The 14,028-nt window shown below is 36.0% G+C and overlaps 1 protein-coding gene across 1 annotated transcript in view; it reads left to right on the top strand.

The window, feature by feature from the left end:
- Positions 1-14,028, top strand: part of MCCC2 (methylcrotonyl-CoA carboxylase subunit 2) — a 43,608-nt gene that overhangs the window by 15,456 nt on the left and 14,124 nt on the right. Inside the window, exons 8-13 of the mRNA XM_057402707.1 lie at positions 3,870-3,983; positions 10,293-10,357; positions 11,289-11,388; positions 12,304-12,399; positions 13,619-13,691; positions 13,904-13,980. Of these exons, the coding sequence (XP_057258690.1) occupies positions 3,870-3,983; positions 10,293-10,357; positions 11,289-11,388; positions 12,304-12,399; positions 13,619-13,691; positions 13,904-13,980 (525 nt within the window). The remainder of the gene's footprint in view (positions 1-3,869; positions 3,984-10,292; positions 10,358-11,288; positions 11,389-12,303; positions 12,400-13,618; positions 13,692-13,903; positions 13,981-14,028) is intronic.

A 14,028-nucleotide genomic window follows, 5' to 3' on the forward strand; every position in this document is an offset into this window, starting at 1 on the left:
TATTCTGTTAATTCCATTGCCAGTAGCTCCTAACATTTGTGACATTTTTTTGACTGCTGAGCAGTGAGCTGGTGATTTCCCTGAATTGTCTTAATTTCAAGAGCCTTCTCCTAGGTGTAGTTGTTAAATCAATGCATATCACTTTATATTGGCTGGATGAAAGAAGGTGAAGGAAATTTTCAGAATATTGCATTTGAGAAGAGAAAATGGTTTAGAACATTAGGCTTAGAAGTAGGTGGCGGAACCGCAGGGAGAGTAAAAGTTTAGCTAACTTGCTGTTTTATTTGAGTGCTGTCGTGGAAGTGTTTCCACCTCCATGACATACTTGACTGTTGAAATCATCACTAATGTAAAGTGGAAGCAGGACTTTTATTTTCTTCATTCTTACCAACATGTCATTGAGAGGCATAGTTAGGCTGGGACCATTTTTATTTATTCTCTGTGAGAAGCTGCGCTTGTTTGAATCTCCTGATCTTCCAAAGGAGGAATTAGAAGCTAGTATTTCCTTTCAGTGTGTAGCAGATACACCAATCAAGGACAGAGTATTCCAACTCCTTTTTACATAGCTGTGCACGATTTCTGAGGAAACTACATTTATTACTTTGGTACCTTTTTGGCATATTTGGGAAACAAGTCAGATTTTGTATCTTTAACTATCTTTTTCTCTACCAAAGAATCCTGAAATCTGTTGTCTCGAGAAATCCAAGGCTGAAAATTCCAACAACACACTAAATCTCTTCATAAAGTCTGACATAATTTAGTTTCTACAGTTCTTTTTCTTTTTCCCCACAGTAAAAGTGGAGCAAGTGTATTAATAAGCTAGATCTCCAGGGGAAAACCACTGTTTGGTTAGATGAAAATATTTAGGGAAAAAGTTTACAAGCTGGCCATCATGCAGAGTCACTGACAGGTCTAGGTTGTACTGTAGATTTATATGTGTGAATAAAATTTGTCCAGGTATTTTTGTGGAACAGCAAGGGTCAAAGGAGACAGTCACAGAGCTGTTTTGCTGAATTATCTTCTTAGGAGAAGCTTTGGTAAGCAGTTTTGATAGAGAGTGCAATCATAACCTAGTATGGGAGTAGTGGTTTTTAGATGTTATGTCAAAGATGGATACATGAAACCAGTTTGGAAGGCTGAAATTACTGATGTTAGGCAGGACCTTTCTAGAAATGCCTGGCCCTAAAGTGATGCTGGTGTTTTCCTGAATATTGTGAAACAACTTTAGTGTAGAGCTCCTTATAAAGTTGAATTTGTTTTTATTTTGTGCTGCAGAAAATATATGGACTCAGGGATCAATATGATCAGACAAAAAGCCATTTATTACAAAGCCTTAACCCCTTAAATACTATTTCTTACATGCACTTACAGTGATTTGGCATATTATGATTGGATACATGTCCTGAAGACCCTTTGCACTAGCATATAATTGGTTAAGCACAGGTGTGGGAACTTGACCTCGAAAGCTTGCCAACAGTCCACAGTTCTCATTACATCAGTGAATTCTAGCTTCTTCTTATCTTGCTTGCTTAAGCTTCCTTGGGCCTCTCACGGCCTTGCTGTATCTTTCAGGATTATTCAGTTTATGTACCAATTATCCATTCTCCCATGAGAACACTGTCTCCACAATTTTGATTACCATATAGTGTTTTATTAGGAGTAGCATTGTACTTCTATACAATAAAAGCTTAGTGTAGGAAAGATTTGGCTTTTAATAAACCACATTTCTTTTATGGTATGATAAGGTAACTTTCTTAAAATATTTATGGAAGCCTGGGAAAATGTTTTATGGAAGTGCTTCCTTCATTGAAAGGATGTAGTACAGGTGTATTTGTTTGGGAGATGTTTCTATCCTTTGTTTCATTTCAAAAAGGCACTAACAACATTTGTAAATCTGATATTGATTGTATGCCAACAGACTGTGTAGCTAGGGTCATCTTCCCTGTCTGGGAGGATGTTTCATTTGGAAATGGTGTTAGGAAGTTATGCTCCCTCTGATTAACCAAGAATTTTGGTTAATTCTTCTGACACAGGATGGTGGATGTTTTTAGTTTTCTACCTGCCATTCTGTGTTTTGTCCTGCCTGAAGGGTTCATCATCCCTTCTCAATATTGCCTTTAAAGTGCTTGTTTGGGGTTTTTTGTTGTTTTGTTGTAGGGGGTGGTCGTTATTTTTTCCCCATTGTCTATGGTGCTTTTAATTTTCCTCTCCACTTTTACCTGTGACTAATATATTATACTCCTACTGCAGCTTTAAATTACATTGATGTCTGTGTGGCTGTGAATCAGAAAGCTGTGATTAGCTTCTCATTAGCTGCTTCCTAAGCAATCTCACACTCATATGCTGCATGGATACAATGGGGAGCTGATCAGTGGGTATGAAATACTGTGTGTGCATTCAGAACTGTTGATTTTTATTGCGGTTCTCAGTAATTTCCTATGCAGTAATTCAAGGAAGTCAGGAAGCAGAGCATTAGTTGGGAATTCAAGGTTGTGCTGTTTGACAGGTAGATTTGTTGGTTGTTTTTTTTTCAGTATATAAATATTCTAATTTATATAGTAGAAAAAATGACACTTAAAGTTTAAATGCAGGCACATTTTTCAGCATGAACATGGTAAAATGAAGAGTAGGAAAAAACCCCAAATCCTGGGGAAAAAATAAAATTAACTTTTTCCCCAAGTTTGTCCATTTTCTAGGGGCTTATGTTACTCATATTTACTAGGAGGTACTTATTAAATGCGCAACACAAATACTGCAGATTAATCACAAGACTCTGAGTATAGCTTAAGATACTGAAAAAGCTGTTCAGTTTGGTTGTAGCAGGTTGGCATAGTTCATCTACTCCTTTAGATACAGGTAATGTGATTTGGAAGATTTATTTCTGAGTGTATTTCTTTCTTTTAAGAGCAAACATTAAGTTATCATTTAACACAGAACACTGTTAGATGTCACTTTAGAAATATTTCAGAGTCAATATAAAATCACATTATTTAGGGAGAGAGTTGTAGTTGTGGTGGTTGTGCAAGAAAGCGTTTCTTATTGTCTGCCTTTTCCATATGAGTATTCAGTTTCTTCCACTTTACAAGGTGTTTTGAAGGCTCCTCTTTGGAGGAGCTCCCCGGAAGGTAACGTTAAGTGAGAAACTTCGTTCTCATGATCATACACTGCTGAGATTTTCACCATATCTGGTGTCAAGTCACTTTTGTGAAAATGTCACCAAAATGTTACTGGTAGAAAATGTTCATTGGCTAGATGTTCATCTCAAAATTAGGAAAAAGAATAAAGCAGAGATTATTCACGCTAAAGCCCATAACGAGATTCTCAACACACTTTGAAAGGGCAGACTTAATTAATCCATTGAGAACTGAAGTTACATACCAGTAGATGTGAGGAGTTTTCTTCAGATGATGTTAACATTGGTGAAATTAGGCCAGTAAGCAACAACTGAAACTCTGACTCTGACTTAAGCATAAATACAAGGAGCAACCTTTAGGTTTCAGCCTTTACTTTTCAACCTTTTACCATTCATCGGTAAAACCAAGTTTCATGGTAGAACAAATTTCATGGTAGTTTCATGTGCCTCTTCAAACATTTCATGTATGTAGTTCAGGGTACTTCACATAGGAATTTTCCTGCAGGGCAGCCTGAAAATCGTAGTTTAAGACACTGCTGAAAACAAGAAAGATTCCCTGTTTTTTAAGAAAATCTTAAATATAAATAAAAAGTTTGCTGTGTCAGGCAGAAATAATCTTGCAGTGCTGACCCAGAAACTGTATTAAGATCAGCACAATATATAATAGTATCATGTGCATTTGTTGTTTTTAAGGGTTGGACAATTCATTAACTTGCGTTTTTTGTTTTCCCAATAGATAGCTGTAGTAATGGGGTCCTGTACAGCAGGAGGAGCATACGTACCTGCAATGGCTGATGAAAGTATTATTGTTGGCAAACAGGGAACAATATTCCTGGGAGGGCCACCGCTGGTAAGGATACTGAAGTTGTAACAAAGCCCCCCAAAAAACTGCGCTGCAAACAATAGTACAGCTTAAACTATTGCGACCTTTCTTAGTGAGGTATTTCCAGATACTCTGTAGATTGATTTGCGTTTTTTAAATACATCTGAATGTTTATGTACTTAATTAAATCTCTTCTATTAGAATTTTATACATAAATCAGACTTTGGTAAGGTATTTTTATAGTACTGCCTTTAGGTTGCGGTGCACATTTTGAATTACAGAAATGCTTCCTGTATTCCATTATGTACTCTCTAGGTTTGATGTGAAATAAATAAAAATTTCAAGTATGTATATTGTATCTGAGAGTCAGGAGCAGAGAACTTCAGAAACAGGACTGGTCTGCTATATTTTATGTCAGTTTACAGACAGAGGAGGTGCACATATGATGGAGTTTGTCATAATTTCCTTGCTTCCTTAGTAAATAAATTGTTTCTAAGGAAAGTGACCTGACAAGCTCCTGTGAATTGAAACTTGCTTTATTATGAAACTTACAGTGAAATTTATTACTATTCAAAATATTGCAGGATAAAACATCTTTAAAATTACAGTAGCTTGGCTCGAACAGCAAAGGAAGTCTCAAGTACAGGTTTTTGTTGGTTTTTTTTTAACAGCTGTACTGGTGTATATTCTAGTGTAGGCTGAGTTTTATGGTGATACAAACAGTAACCTTTGCTTAAAGATTGTTTTACCCAACACATGCTTTATGAGAAGAAAGGAATTTCCAGGAGTAAATATTACGTTACTGCTAGACCTAACAGGTAAGGCAGCACCCAGCATAACTAATCTAGTCTGAATGAAGTCTGACTGAATAAACTTGCTTTTCTTAAATAGACAGATATTTGTCTCATTGAACAAACTGGTCTGAGGCAGGACGTTGGCTCTGTTATAGGCTTTTGGGATCTTTTAGGGGTGCTTCCTGTGGCAAAGCCAAGTGAAAATCAAACATCTCTCAAAAGTCCTTCCATCTTGAGCAGGCCTAAATGGAGAAATTGCTTTGTAACATCATCGTTAATGAAGATAATGCTCCACTCAATTCCCCTAGTAACAGAAGAGGCAAAGTCTGCTGGAAGTCACTTCTTTCCACCACTTAAGATACTGGGAAGACGTAGCAGGTCTGTGGGAAGGCAACCACTGATGGATTTTTTTGTTGACCAGTTCCTAAGGCATGGCTGTGGTAATTTCCTTAAAAGCATGAAGAATTGACCCTGTAGCATCCTTTAGCATTTACTTTTATAGCACTGCTCAAATTTTCATGGTATGTTTTTGCATTTAATTCTTTTCCTTTACTTCAGCTGTTTGTTTTCCCACTGGCTCATCTGGATGCTAAAATGTCATCTTGATGCTAAAAGTGTATATTAAACCCTTTTTTCCTTCGAAAGTTTAATGCACAGGTGGATTTTAAACTCTTGTGCAGCTTAAAAAAAATCCCAAACCAACTTATCATTTATGCAGACATAGTTTTCTGTGGCTGATAAATGGTAATTAGTGTTCCAAAACAGAATTTAAATTCAGAATGTAGCTGACATACAGAAAGCAGCAGCAGGGGACACACACCTCTATCTACAAAAATACTTTGTTGTCTACCACAATAAAATAAGGTGTTTAGCTTGAAGTATTTCATTATTTCAGTGGAGGCTTTCCAAGTTGACAAGAACAACAAACTAATCGTCAAAAGCAGATGAAATAATTAATACCAACAGTGTGATTTAACACTAATTTATTTACTGCATATTACAATTTAGAATTCTAGAATTTCTTTGTCTATTGAAATTTCTTTGCAGCAATTATTTCAAGCATCTTATCTAGGTCTCTGTTCTTTTCTATATTGTATTGGTCTCTTTCAATTTGTGGTTATAGGTAAACAAAGATAAATCCTCCCTCAAAATTAAGCAGTTTTCACTGTAATTTAGATACTGGGAGTTTTTTGGTAAAGGTGGCATGAATATGAATGAAGATACTAGTTGAGAATAGTATTAATTGAGTGAGTAACATTGGGTGATTCATACATATTTTTGTTGAGATAAAGAAATAAGTACAATGAAAGAAATTAACTTTTATATCAGACTGTTAGTAGCTTGGTCATTGTGTTACAAATAACTGCCCTGGTACCAGGAAGGCCTCAGTCCTTTCTGGGCCCTGCGCTGTTCATTGGCTTAGAGCCAGTGGTGTTTAAAGTGGTAGTACTGCCCCTGAGGCTTGCCCAGGTTCAGAGTAATTTGTTGCAGAAGCTCAGTAAGCTGACCAAACTCAGTTCTTCTGACATGGCATTTCCATTGGCAAGAGTGCTGGGGGAGTGCTGTGCACTTTGATTCTGCTTGGAGTTATGTTAGAGCTGGAAAGGTTCATCAGACCTTTGAGGACCCCTTAGCTGCACTGAATAATGTGTTCTGGAGAACCTGCTTAAAGCTGGTTCTTTTCAAGCTCCAGCATTAAGCAGGTTGAAAAAAAAAGACAGCCAGTACCCAGTACTGCCCAGGAAGCTGAACAAAGGGAACCAGACTCTGTTGTTTTAAGAAAATGATAATCATTTAACATGACAAGGGAAATTAGGTTATACATGCTATCACTGGGATGTAGCACAGGACATTTTTGCCAGGGTAAGCAGCTGAAAACAGGTGGCCTGAGTCAGTTCTCAAAGGGAGACTTGGCTAGGCAAGCCAGTGACTGCAAGGCTGTTGTGAAGTTAGAAAGGATGAGAGTTTTTCACCACTTCCAGGGGAAGATTTCACAACTATCCTCCAATTTAATTTGTTCCTTAGCAACCTGTAGATGTAATGATCCTTATCTTTGTGCGTATAGATCAAACTTTAATATCACTACCTGTCAGCTTTTCTGTTTGGTAGAGGTTTTCATATTCTCACTGAAAATATTTTGCTCGCCCTTGTGTAAGCATCGAAATTACTTCAGATTCCCATAGAAACTTCCATTCCATGTTGTAGCAGATATTGTGTACCCTGTTCCCCAAAATGTCTCTCCTATATGGAGAAAATTTGATTGAATTTTATCGCTTACCTACCTAAACCAAAACATCCTAAGGAAGCAAAAGAAATTCCCTGATGTTAGTTATAATTAGTCTTGGGATGTGTATGCTAAAAAAAGTGAATTGTAGGTACAGTCTAAAGTGCAAGTTTCCTTGGCCTTCCTTTTAGAAAGGTGAGGAGTAATGACTTCATGAACAGATAGATCTCAGTGGTAAGAGAAGTGTCACAGTAGTAATAATATATAGGGCCATTCTTCTGTACACCCCAAGCTCAGGAATCTGTATCCTCAGTCTTGGTAGCTCAAGATGCTGTATTGATGTGTAGGCTTCTCCCTCCCATTCCAGAAGCTTCTGAGTCTCTATTCCCCAGATAAAATTTGCTACTCTCTGTGCTCAGCAGTGAAGGAAAGTCTGGTAAGAGGGGTAAGTTTGTCAAATTCATGTATGTTTATGTGCTGGGGACTCTTGTACATGTTAGCCTGATCTATTGTGGGAAATGGACACTTTATCTAAGGTTTGTGTTCATTTTTCTGATGACTGCTAGCTGAAGTAGCTTAAACAGGGGTTTCTTTACAAATGCTCACATATTTTATCAAGACTGTATTTGCAGTCCAGTCTGTTAGAGTTTAATTAACTTTAAGAAAGTTTGTACTATTTAAACTAGTTTGTAGAATGCTCTATTGCACTGCAGTACCTGGGAAGGTGATGAAGCAAGTAATCCTGGAAACTATTTCCAAAACCACTGTAGGTAAAGAGTTGAGTGTGAGTTGTCAGCAGTTATTATAAGGAAATCAGGCCTGACCAGACTGATAGTCCTTTATGCTGAGATAACTGGCTGAGTGGAATCAGAGAAAGCAGTGGATGTTGTGTGTGATGACTTTGATAAATCTTTTAACACTGTCTTCTGGAACATCCTCAACAAATTGTTGAAAGTATGAACTAGGTAAATGGGAGTGACGTGGTCTGAGAACTGGCTGAAATGGCTGGGATCAAGCTGCAGGTCAGTAGTATACCCCAGATGTCATTACTGGGACCAGTACTGTTTAAAACATCTTCATTGATGACCGGGACAACAGTACAAAGTTCACCATCAGAAAATTTGCAGATGCTAAAACCTGTGAGGAGTGGTCAAGAGGACAGATGATTGTGCTGCCTCTCAGAGTAACCTCAGCTGGCTAGAGAAAGGGGCTGAATGGAACCTTTTGAAGTTAAACACAGCAGGCAGATATTCCTTGGAAGGAATAATCCTGGTTACCATAACAGGCTTGGAACCAGCCAGTTGGGAAGATGCCTATCAGGAAAGGCACTGTAGGTCCCAGTGGACACCAAGTTGAACATGAGTCAGCAATTGTCGTGGTTTAAACCCAGTCAGGTAACTGGCAAAGGCAGCCAGCAATATTCTGTGCATGAAGTAGGGAGAGTGTTTTCGGCAGGTGAAGGGTAGTTATCCTTCCCATCTGCTCAGCACTGGTAAGACACATTGGCAGTGCTAGGTCCAACTCTGGGCTCTCCAGACCAAGAAAGACATGGACATATTTGAGTGAGTCAGTAAGGTCCTGAAGATGATGGAATGACTAAAGTTTCTGTTGTATGACGAGAGGCTGAGAGAGCTGAGACTTCTCAGTCTGTTGAAGAGATGGCTTAGGGGGTGTCTGTCTCTGTGTGTGAATACCTAGCAGTGGGGAGTAAAGATAGCAGAGCCTGACTTCTCATTGGTGTCCAGTGACAGGCAGGTCAGGAGGCTAGAGGTCACAAACTGGAATGAGGAAATTCTGTTTAGATGTAAGAAAACACTTATATACTGCAAGGGTGGTCATGCTGAACCAAGTTACCCAGAGAGGTTATGAAGCCTCCATCCCTAAAGATACTAAAAGTCACGATCATGAGCAGCCTCTTGTTGACCCTGCTTTGAGCAGGGGAGTTAAACTAGACGGTCTCCCAGGGTGAGTGACAGACTTCACAACTCTGATCCTGTGATTTGGATAAGGAAAACTTCAGTTCTGTGGAAGATGGAAAAGTCTTTTTTGTAGAGTTTCTTAAAATGAATGTCTAGATTTTGGTACTAATAGAAATCAGTGCTCTATTCAGATTTGTTCAAAGTTCTGCAGTAGTCAGAGAATCACAATGTTATAACTGCATACTGTTTCAGGTGCATTGAGAGAGACGTATATTTAATAGAATCATAGAATAGAATCACAGAATCATTTATGTTGGAATACAACCTCAAGATCACCAAGTTAACTATAAACCTGGCACTGCCAAGTCTACAACTAAGCCATGTGTGCCGCATGTATATCTTTTAAACACCTCCAGGGTTGGTGACTCAACCACTTCCCTGGGCAGCCTGTTCCAGTGCTTGAAAACCGTTTTGGTGAACAGATTTTTCCTTATTTCTCATAAAAGTATGTTCTCCTCTTTGTTGTTTGATGAAGACTCAAGCTAATTATGTCTCTGACTTAAACTTTCCGTTAATTCGTATCAGAATGTCACACCTGTATATTACATGAATAGCCATTCAAATTTAAAAGAAGAAATATCTATACTTAATTTTACAAACTTGACAGTTTGGAAGTGTGTGTGTTTATATATTTATAACTTTAGTGTACTTCAGTTTTAGGCTGAAAACTTGGAAACTGAAATATGTTTTAGAAATTATTATAGTTTTCTCTTCTCTTGTCTCTTACACTACCTCTGTACTCTGTGCGATGAATAATGGTTTCACCAGCTTACAGGGAATCCTTTTCAAGCATTTATGGTTGAGTGGAAATGCGTCAAGAACTGTGTGTTTTTTTAAACATGCAGTAAATGATACTGCTTTGTTTTAAGAAGGAGTTCACTCACTCTTAAATTATCCTGTCAGGTCTAAGATTTGACACATGTAGGATTTAGATTGTGCATTCCAGGTATTTTTACGGAATCAGCATATTTGATCTGAACAGTTTTATGCCACTAATATGCTTTTTAAAGGAAAATTACTACATTGTTGTGTGTTTAATGGAAGATTGAGAAAATAAAAGCTGCTAATGATTAATGGTTAACACTTAAATAAGTAAGTTAAAATTCACAGAAGAGTTTGTGTAGAAAAAGCAGTCAAAGAATACTAAGTTTCAACTGAGGTATTGTTTGTTTGAAACAATGAAGGAAAGGATCACATTTGAAGTTGTTTGTTAAGTGCTAAATAAATTTTGTGAAAATGAAAGTTCAAAGATCTTTTTTATTGCTTTAACTAAGCCAGTATAAATATTAATTCAAGACAGGTGTAGGTTCTAAAGCTCATTTTCCTTTTCTTGTGGTAGGTTAAAGCAGCAACAGGTGAAGAGGTATCAGCAGAGGATCTTGGAGGAGCAGATCTTCACTGCAGGTCTAAAGAAATATTTTCCTAGAGTTAATTTCTTCCATCCTTCAGACCTTAGTAGGGTTGGGGATTGTTTTGTTTTGTTTTATTTTATTTTATTTCATTTTATTTTAATCTTCTGAAAACTGTATTTAGATTTGAAAATTAAGATTTCCTGTGTCCTTATCTGGTGCTGATAAATTATTTTATTATAAGAGTAGCACAGTTACCTTATGTTACTCTAGTTAGGATCTTGTCGCCTTCATTTACTACTTTAAAATACCTACATGTCTAATATACTGCAGAATCATGCATATGGTAAAGTTTTCTGTACTGTGTAATACTTAGTGTTAGAAGGATAATACACATGGAGAAAGATTAATGCATTTTGCAGATTGTATCTTTCTTACTGTCAATTAGAACTTTACTACAAACAAGATCAAAATAGTCTGTATTTTTTGTAAAAGAATACTTATCAAAATGAAGAATTCTGTGCAATTTCTGGTTCTAAAATGAAAAGAATATTAAATGAAGTTAGGTATTACTGTACAAAAAATGCTTAATTTCTACTTCACTGGAGTGAACAAAGAATTCTTTTTCGGGGAAGATTATACATTTTTGTTAACATGTTTTCTTTATAGTTTAAAATTAATATTAATATCCATTTTTACTGTGTTTCTCATCTTTTATATTGTCATTTAGATTTTTTTACTACTTAAAGTTGCTATTTTCCATCATGTCTGATAACTTGAATGTGCTGTTCCAAAGAAAATTTCAGGCGTGGGTTTTATTTTGAAAGTAATTTCATATCAAAACATGGAGAGCTGTATTGTAGAATCTGTATTTTAAAGATAAATATAAAACTTTTATAAGTCTTTAAAGTTTTAAACCTCAGATTTTCATTGTCAGATGATTATTTTTTATAAGTCTTCCTATTGCTGTTGTTATTTACATACAGAAAATCTGGTGTAACAGATCACTATGCTTTGGATGACAGTCATGCACTTCATCTAGCAAGGAAAGCTGTCAGAAATTTAAATCTCCAAAAGAAAGTAGACGTAAGTGTATAGAGTCTAAAACACTGCATTGTTTAAATTAGGAATGCTTTTTTTTGCCTGGTTTATTCAACACATTTTTTATCTCTGACTACAGACACTTTAAAAATGGGAGGTGTGGTTGTTGTCCTTAAAGATTTCTCTAGTATTTTGGTTCTGCATTATTCCCAGTAAAATCACTGGGATTACATGCAAGAGTGAAGTAATTAGAACAGTGCTTAAGAATCACAGAATTGTGCTTTAAAATTAACGCAGGCTTGCAAGATGCTTAATTTAATTTTAAGCCCACATGATCATTCCTATGGACTTAAATACCTGCTGAAGAATCTTTTTTGAATAACATTTTCTATGACTATTAAAGGTATAAAACTAAGAGGATAGATCTAAATCATGTCATTGTATTTTATTGATTTAAAAATTCCTTGTAGAAAATAGGGTTAATAGCATATGGGGGAGAAATTGCCTTAACTTAATTTGTCAGGAGATGTGAAAGGATGAGTTGAAGATTAAACCTCAGCACCTGAAGGAAGGCAAGATATTGCATTCAGTTGCATGGCAAAAATCTTTATCAGTTTTTTAGGATTCTGCCTACCTACCTAATAGGATACAGGGAGTAAGTAAGCAAATGGAGGACATGCTTAATTTTTGGTAACATGGAAGAAGTGGAGCACTTACAGAGGTATACACAGGAGCAGAAACAAAGGTAACAATAAGTGAGAACATGTTATCAAGCTTTAGTTTAAGAAACTTGATCTTTTTGCAAAATGAGGACAAGCCAGTACAGGCATTTTGATGTGGTTGGTGAAGAGAAGACTGCTCAAAGCTGTTGGCAAAGTAATTCTTATTTGGGTTCTTTTAAGCCATAATGTGGACTAACAATTCCGTTGTTGTTTAAATTGTTCTGTTAAATTGCTACAGGTGACTATAGAACCATCAGAAGAGCCTTTATTTCCTGCTGATGAAATATATGGAATAGTTGGCGACCAGCTGAAAAGAAACTTTGATGTCAAAGAGGTATGAATATAAATGCAAGATCCACATGCCCATACATGCATACACTAATTTTTCTTGCAGGAAATCACTCTTTGTGTCATCATCTACAGAAATCTTATTTGGGGTACGGTTTTGGTTGTTTGTTTCATCGGTTGGTTTTGGTTTTGGTTTTTGTGTTTTGGTTTTGTTTTTTTTCCCAGCAGATCCATTGCTGTGGCAATGACATGTTAAAAATGTAATGCTTTTTTTGATTATACTTTTAAGAAGGATGAGCAAAGATGAAAGATGGTTTACATTCTGAAAAAGCTGCTAGACAATAGGGAGCTTTGCCTTCTCAATACATTATACAGACCTGCTGAGTGATACAATAGCTTTCTTTTTCTGTTAATCCTATGAAAGTAAAGACCAAATATTTAAAGATTTATGGAGTATAAGGAAGACAAACAATTTGGTCCTCCCCTAAACACATACGGAGAATATTGGACACTACTGCAGGTGTAGTGTAATTATTTGCCCGAGTACCTTCATTTGAGACCATATATTTTCTCGTGTTTTGCATAGATCCCATGTTCCGAGCCCATTTAACTACCAACCAAGTAATTGTTTTAGTAAATGTCTTAGTATGTACCTTTATTAAAATATTTTGTCAGAAATTACTAGGATTTTTGCTTTGTATTAAGGTAAAGAAAAGCAAACACTTTTATTGAGTCTAACACTAAACTCTCGAAAGTTGTAATAGCTTGCTATCAATGGATCTATATTTATATGAAATGGCTGCTTTGCCTCTCAGAGGAACCTCTGAACAGATCATCATTATTTTTGTATGTCACAAATTTAAGAAAAGCTAAAAATAAACTTTTCTCTGAGAAAGTGGCTTATGGCTGTGTATTTTTTTTCTCTTTATAGATTTCAGTCTATTGATGAATGTTCATTATAAGCAGAGGTAGCATTTTCCTTTAAAATTTAACTAATATGGAAACTTTGTTTCTGTATAATTTAAATTGTTCTTTTAGAATATTCTTAATTTTGAAATTCCATTTTTTATCATCATGTAGATAAATCACACTTAAAAAGGTAAATGGGCTTTGCCTGCCATCCAAGACTATTTATATGGTTGGCTGTTTGATGTTCTCTAAATGGAAAGCATTTATTTTAAGTTATATGTTATCATGGTCTTTCCATCTAAACAAAAACTATGAAGGATTTTGAATTTAATTTTATTTTTCTACTTTTTCTTAAGGTCATTGCTAGAATTGTAGATGGAAGTAAATTTGATGAATTCAAAGCCTTGTATGGGGATACTTTAATTACAGGTATTTAGACATATATTATAATTATTCTGTGTATGTTCCCACTGGGTTTGCAGCTGGATTCATTCTGTTTGGCTCACCCATTGATATTCTTAATAACATTTTTCTTTTCTTCAAAAGAATATTATTTTCTGTTACCAAGAGAAAGACTAGCTTTATACACTATGGTAAAATAAATATATTTGAAAACTTGTAAGTTCATCTTTCTCCTTCAGGATTTGCAAGAATATTTGGTTATCCAGTAGGAATTATTGGAAACAATGGAGTTCTTTTCTCAGAGTCAGCAAAAAAGGTAAATAAATAGATTATTAGCTTCTTTGCCACTGAAAAATGAAACTTA

This window comes from Pezoporus wallicus, unplaced genomic scaffold, assembly GCF_028554395.1.
Source record: "Pezoporus wallicus isolate ANWC-B61680 ecotype Strahan unplaced genomic scaffold, APGP_CSIRO_Pwel_v1 contig_8566, whole genome shotgun sequence".
NCBI classification, from domain to species: Eukaryota; Metazoa; Chordata; class Aves; order Psittaciformes; family Psittacidae; genus Pezoporus; species Pezoporus wallicus.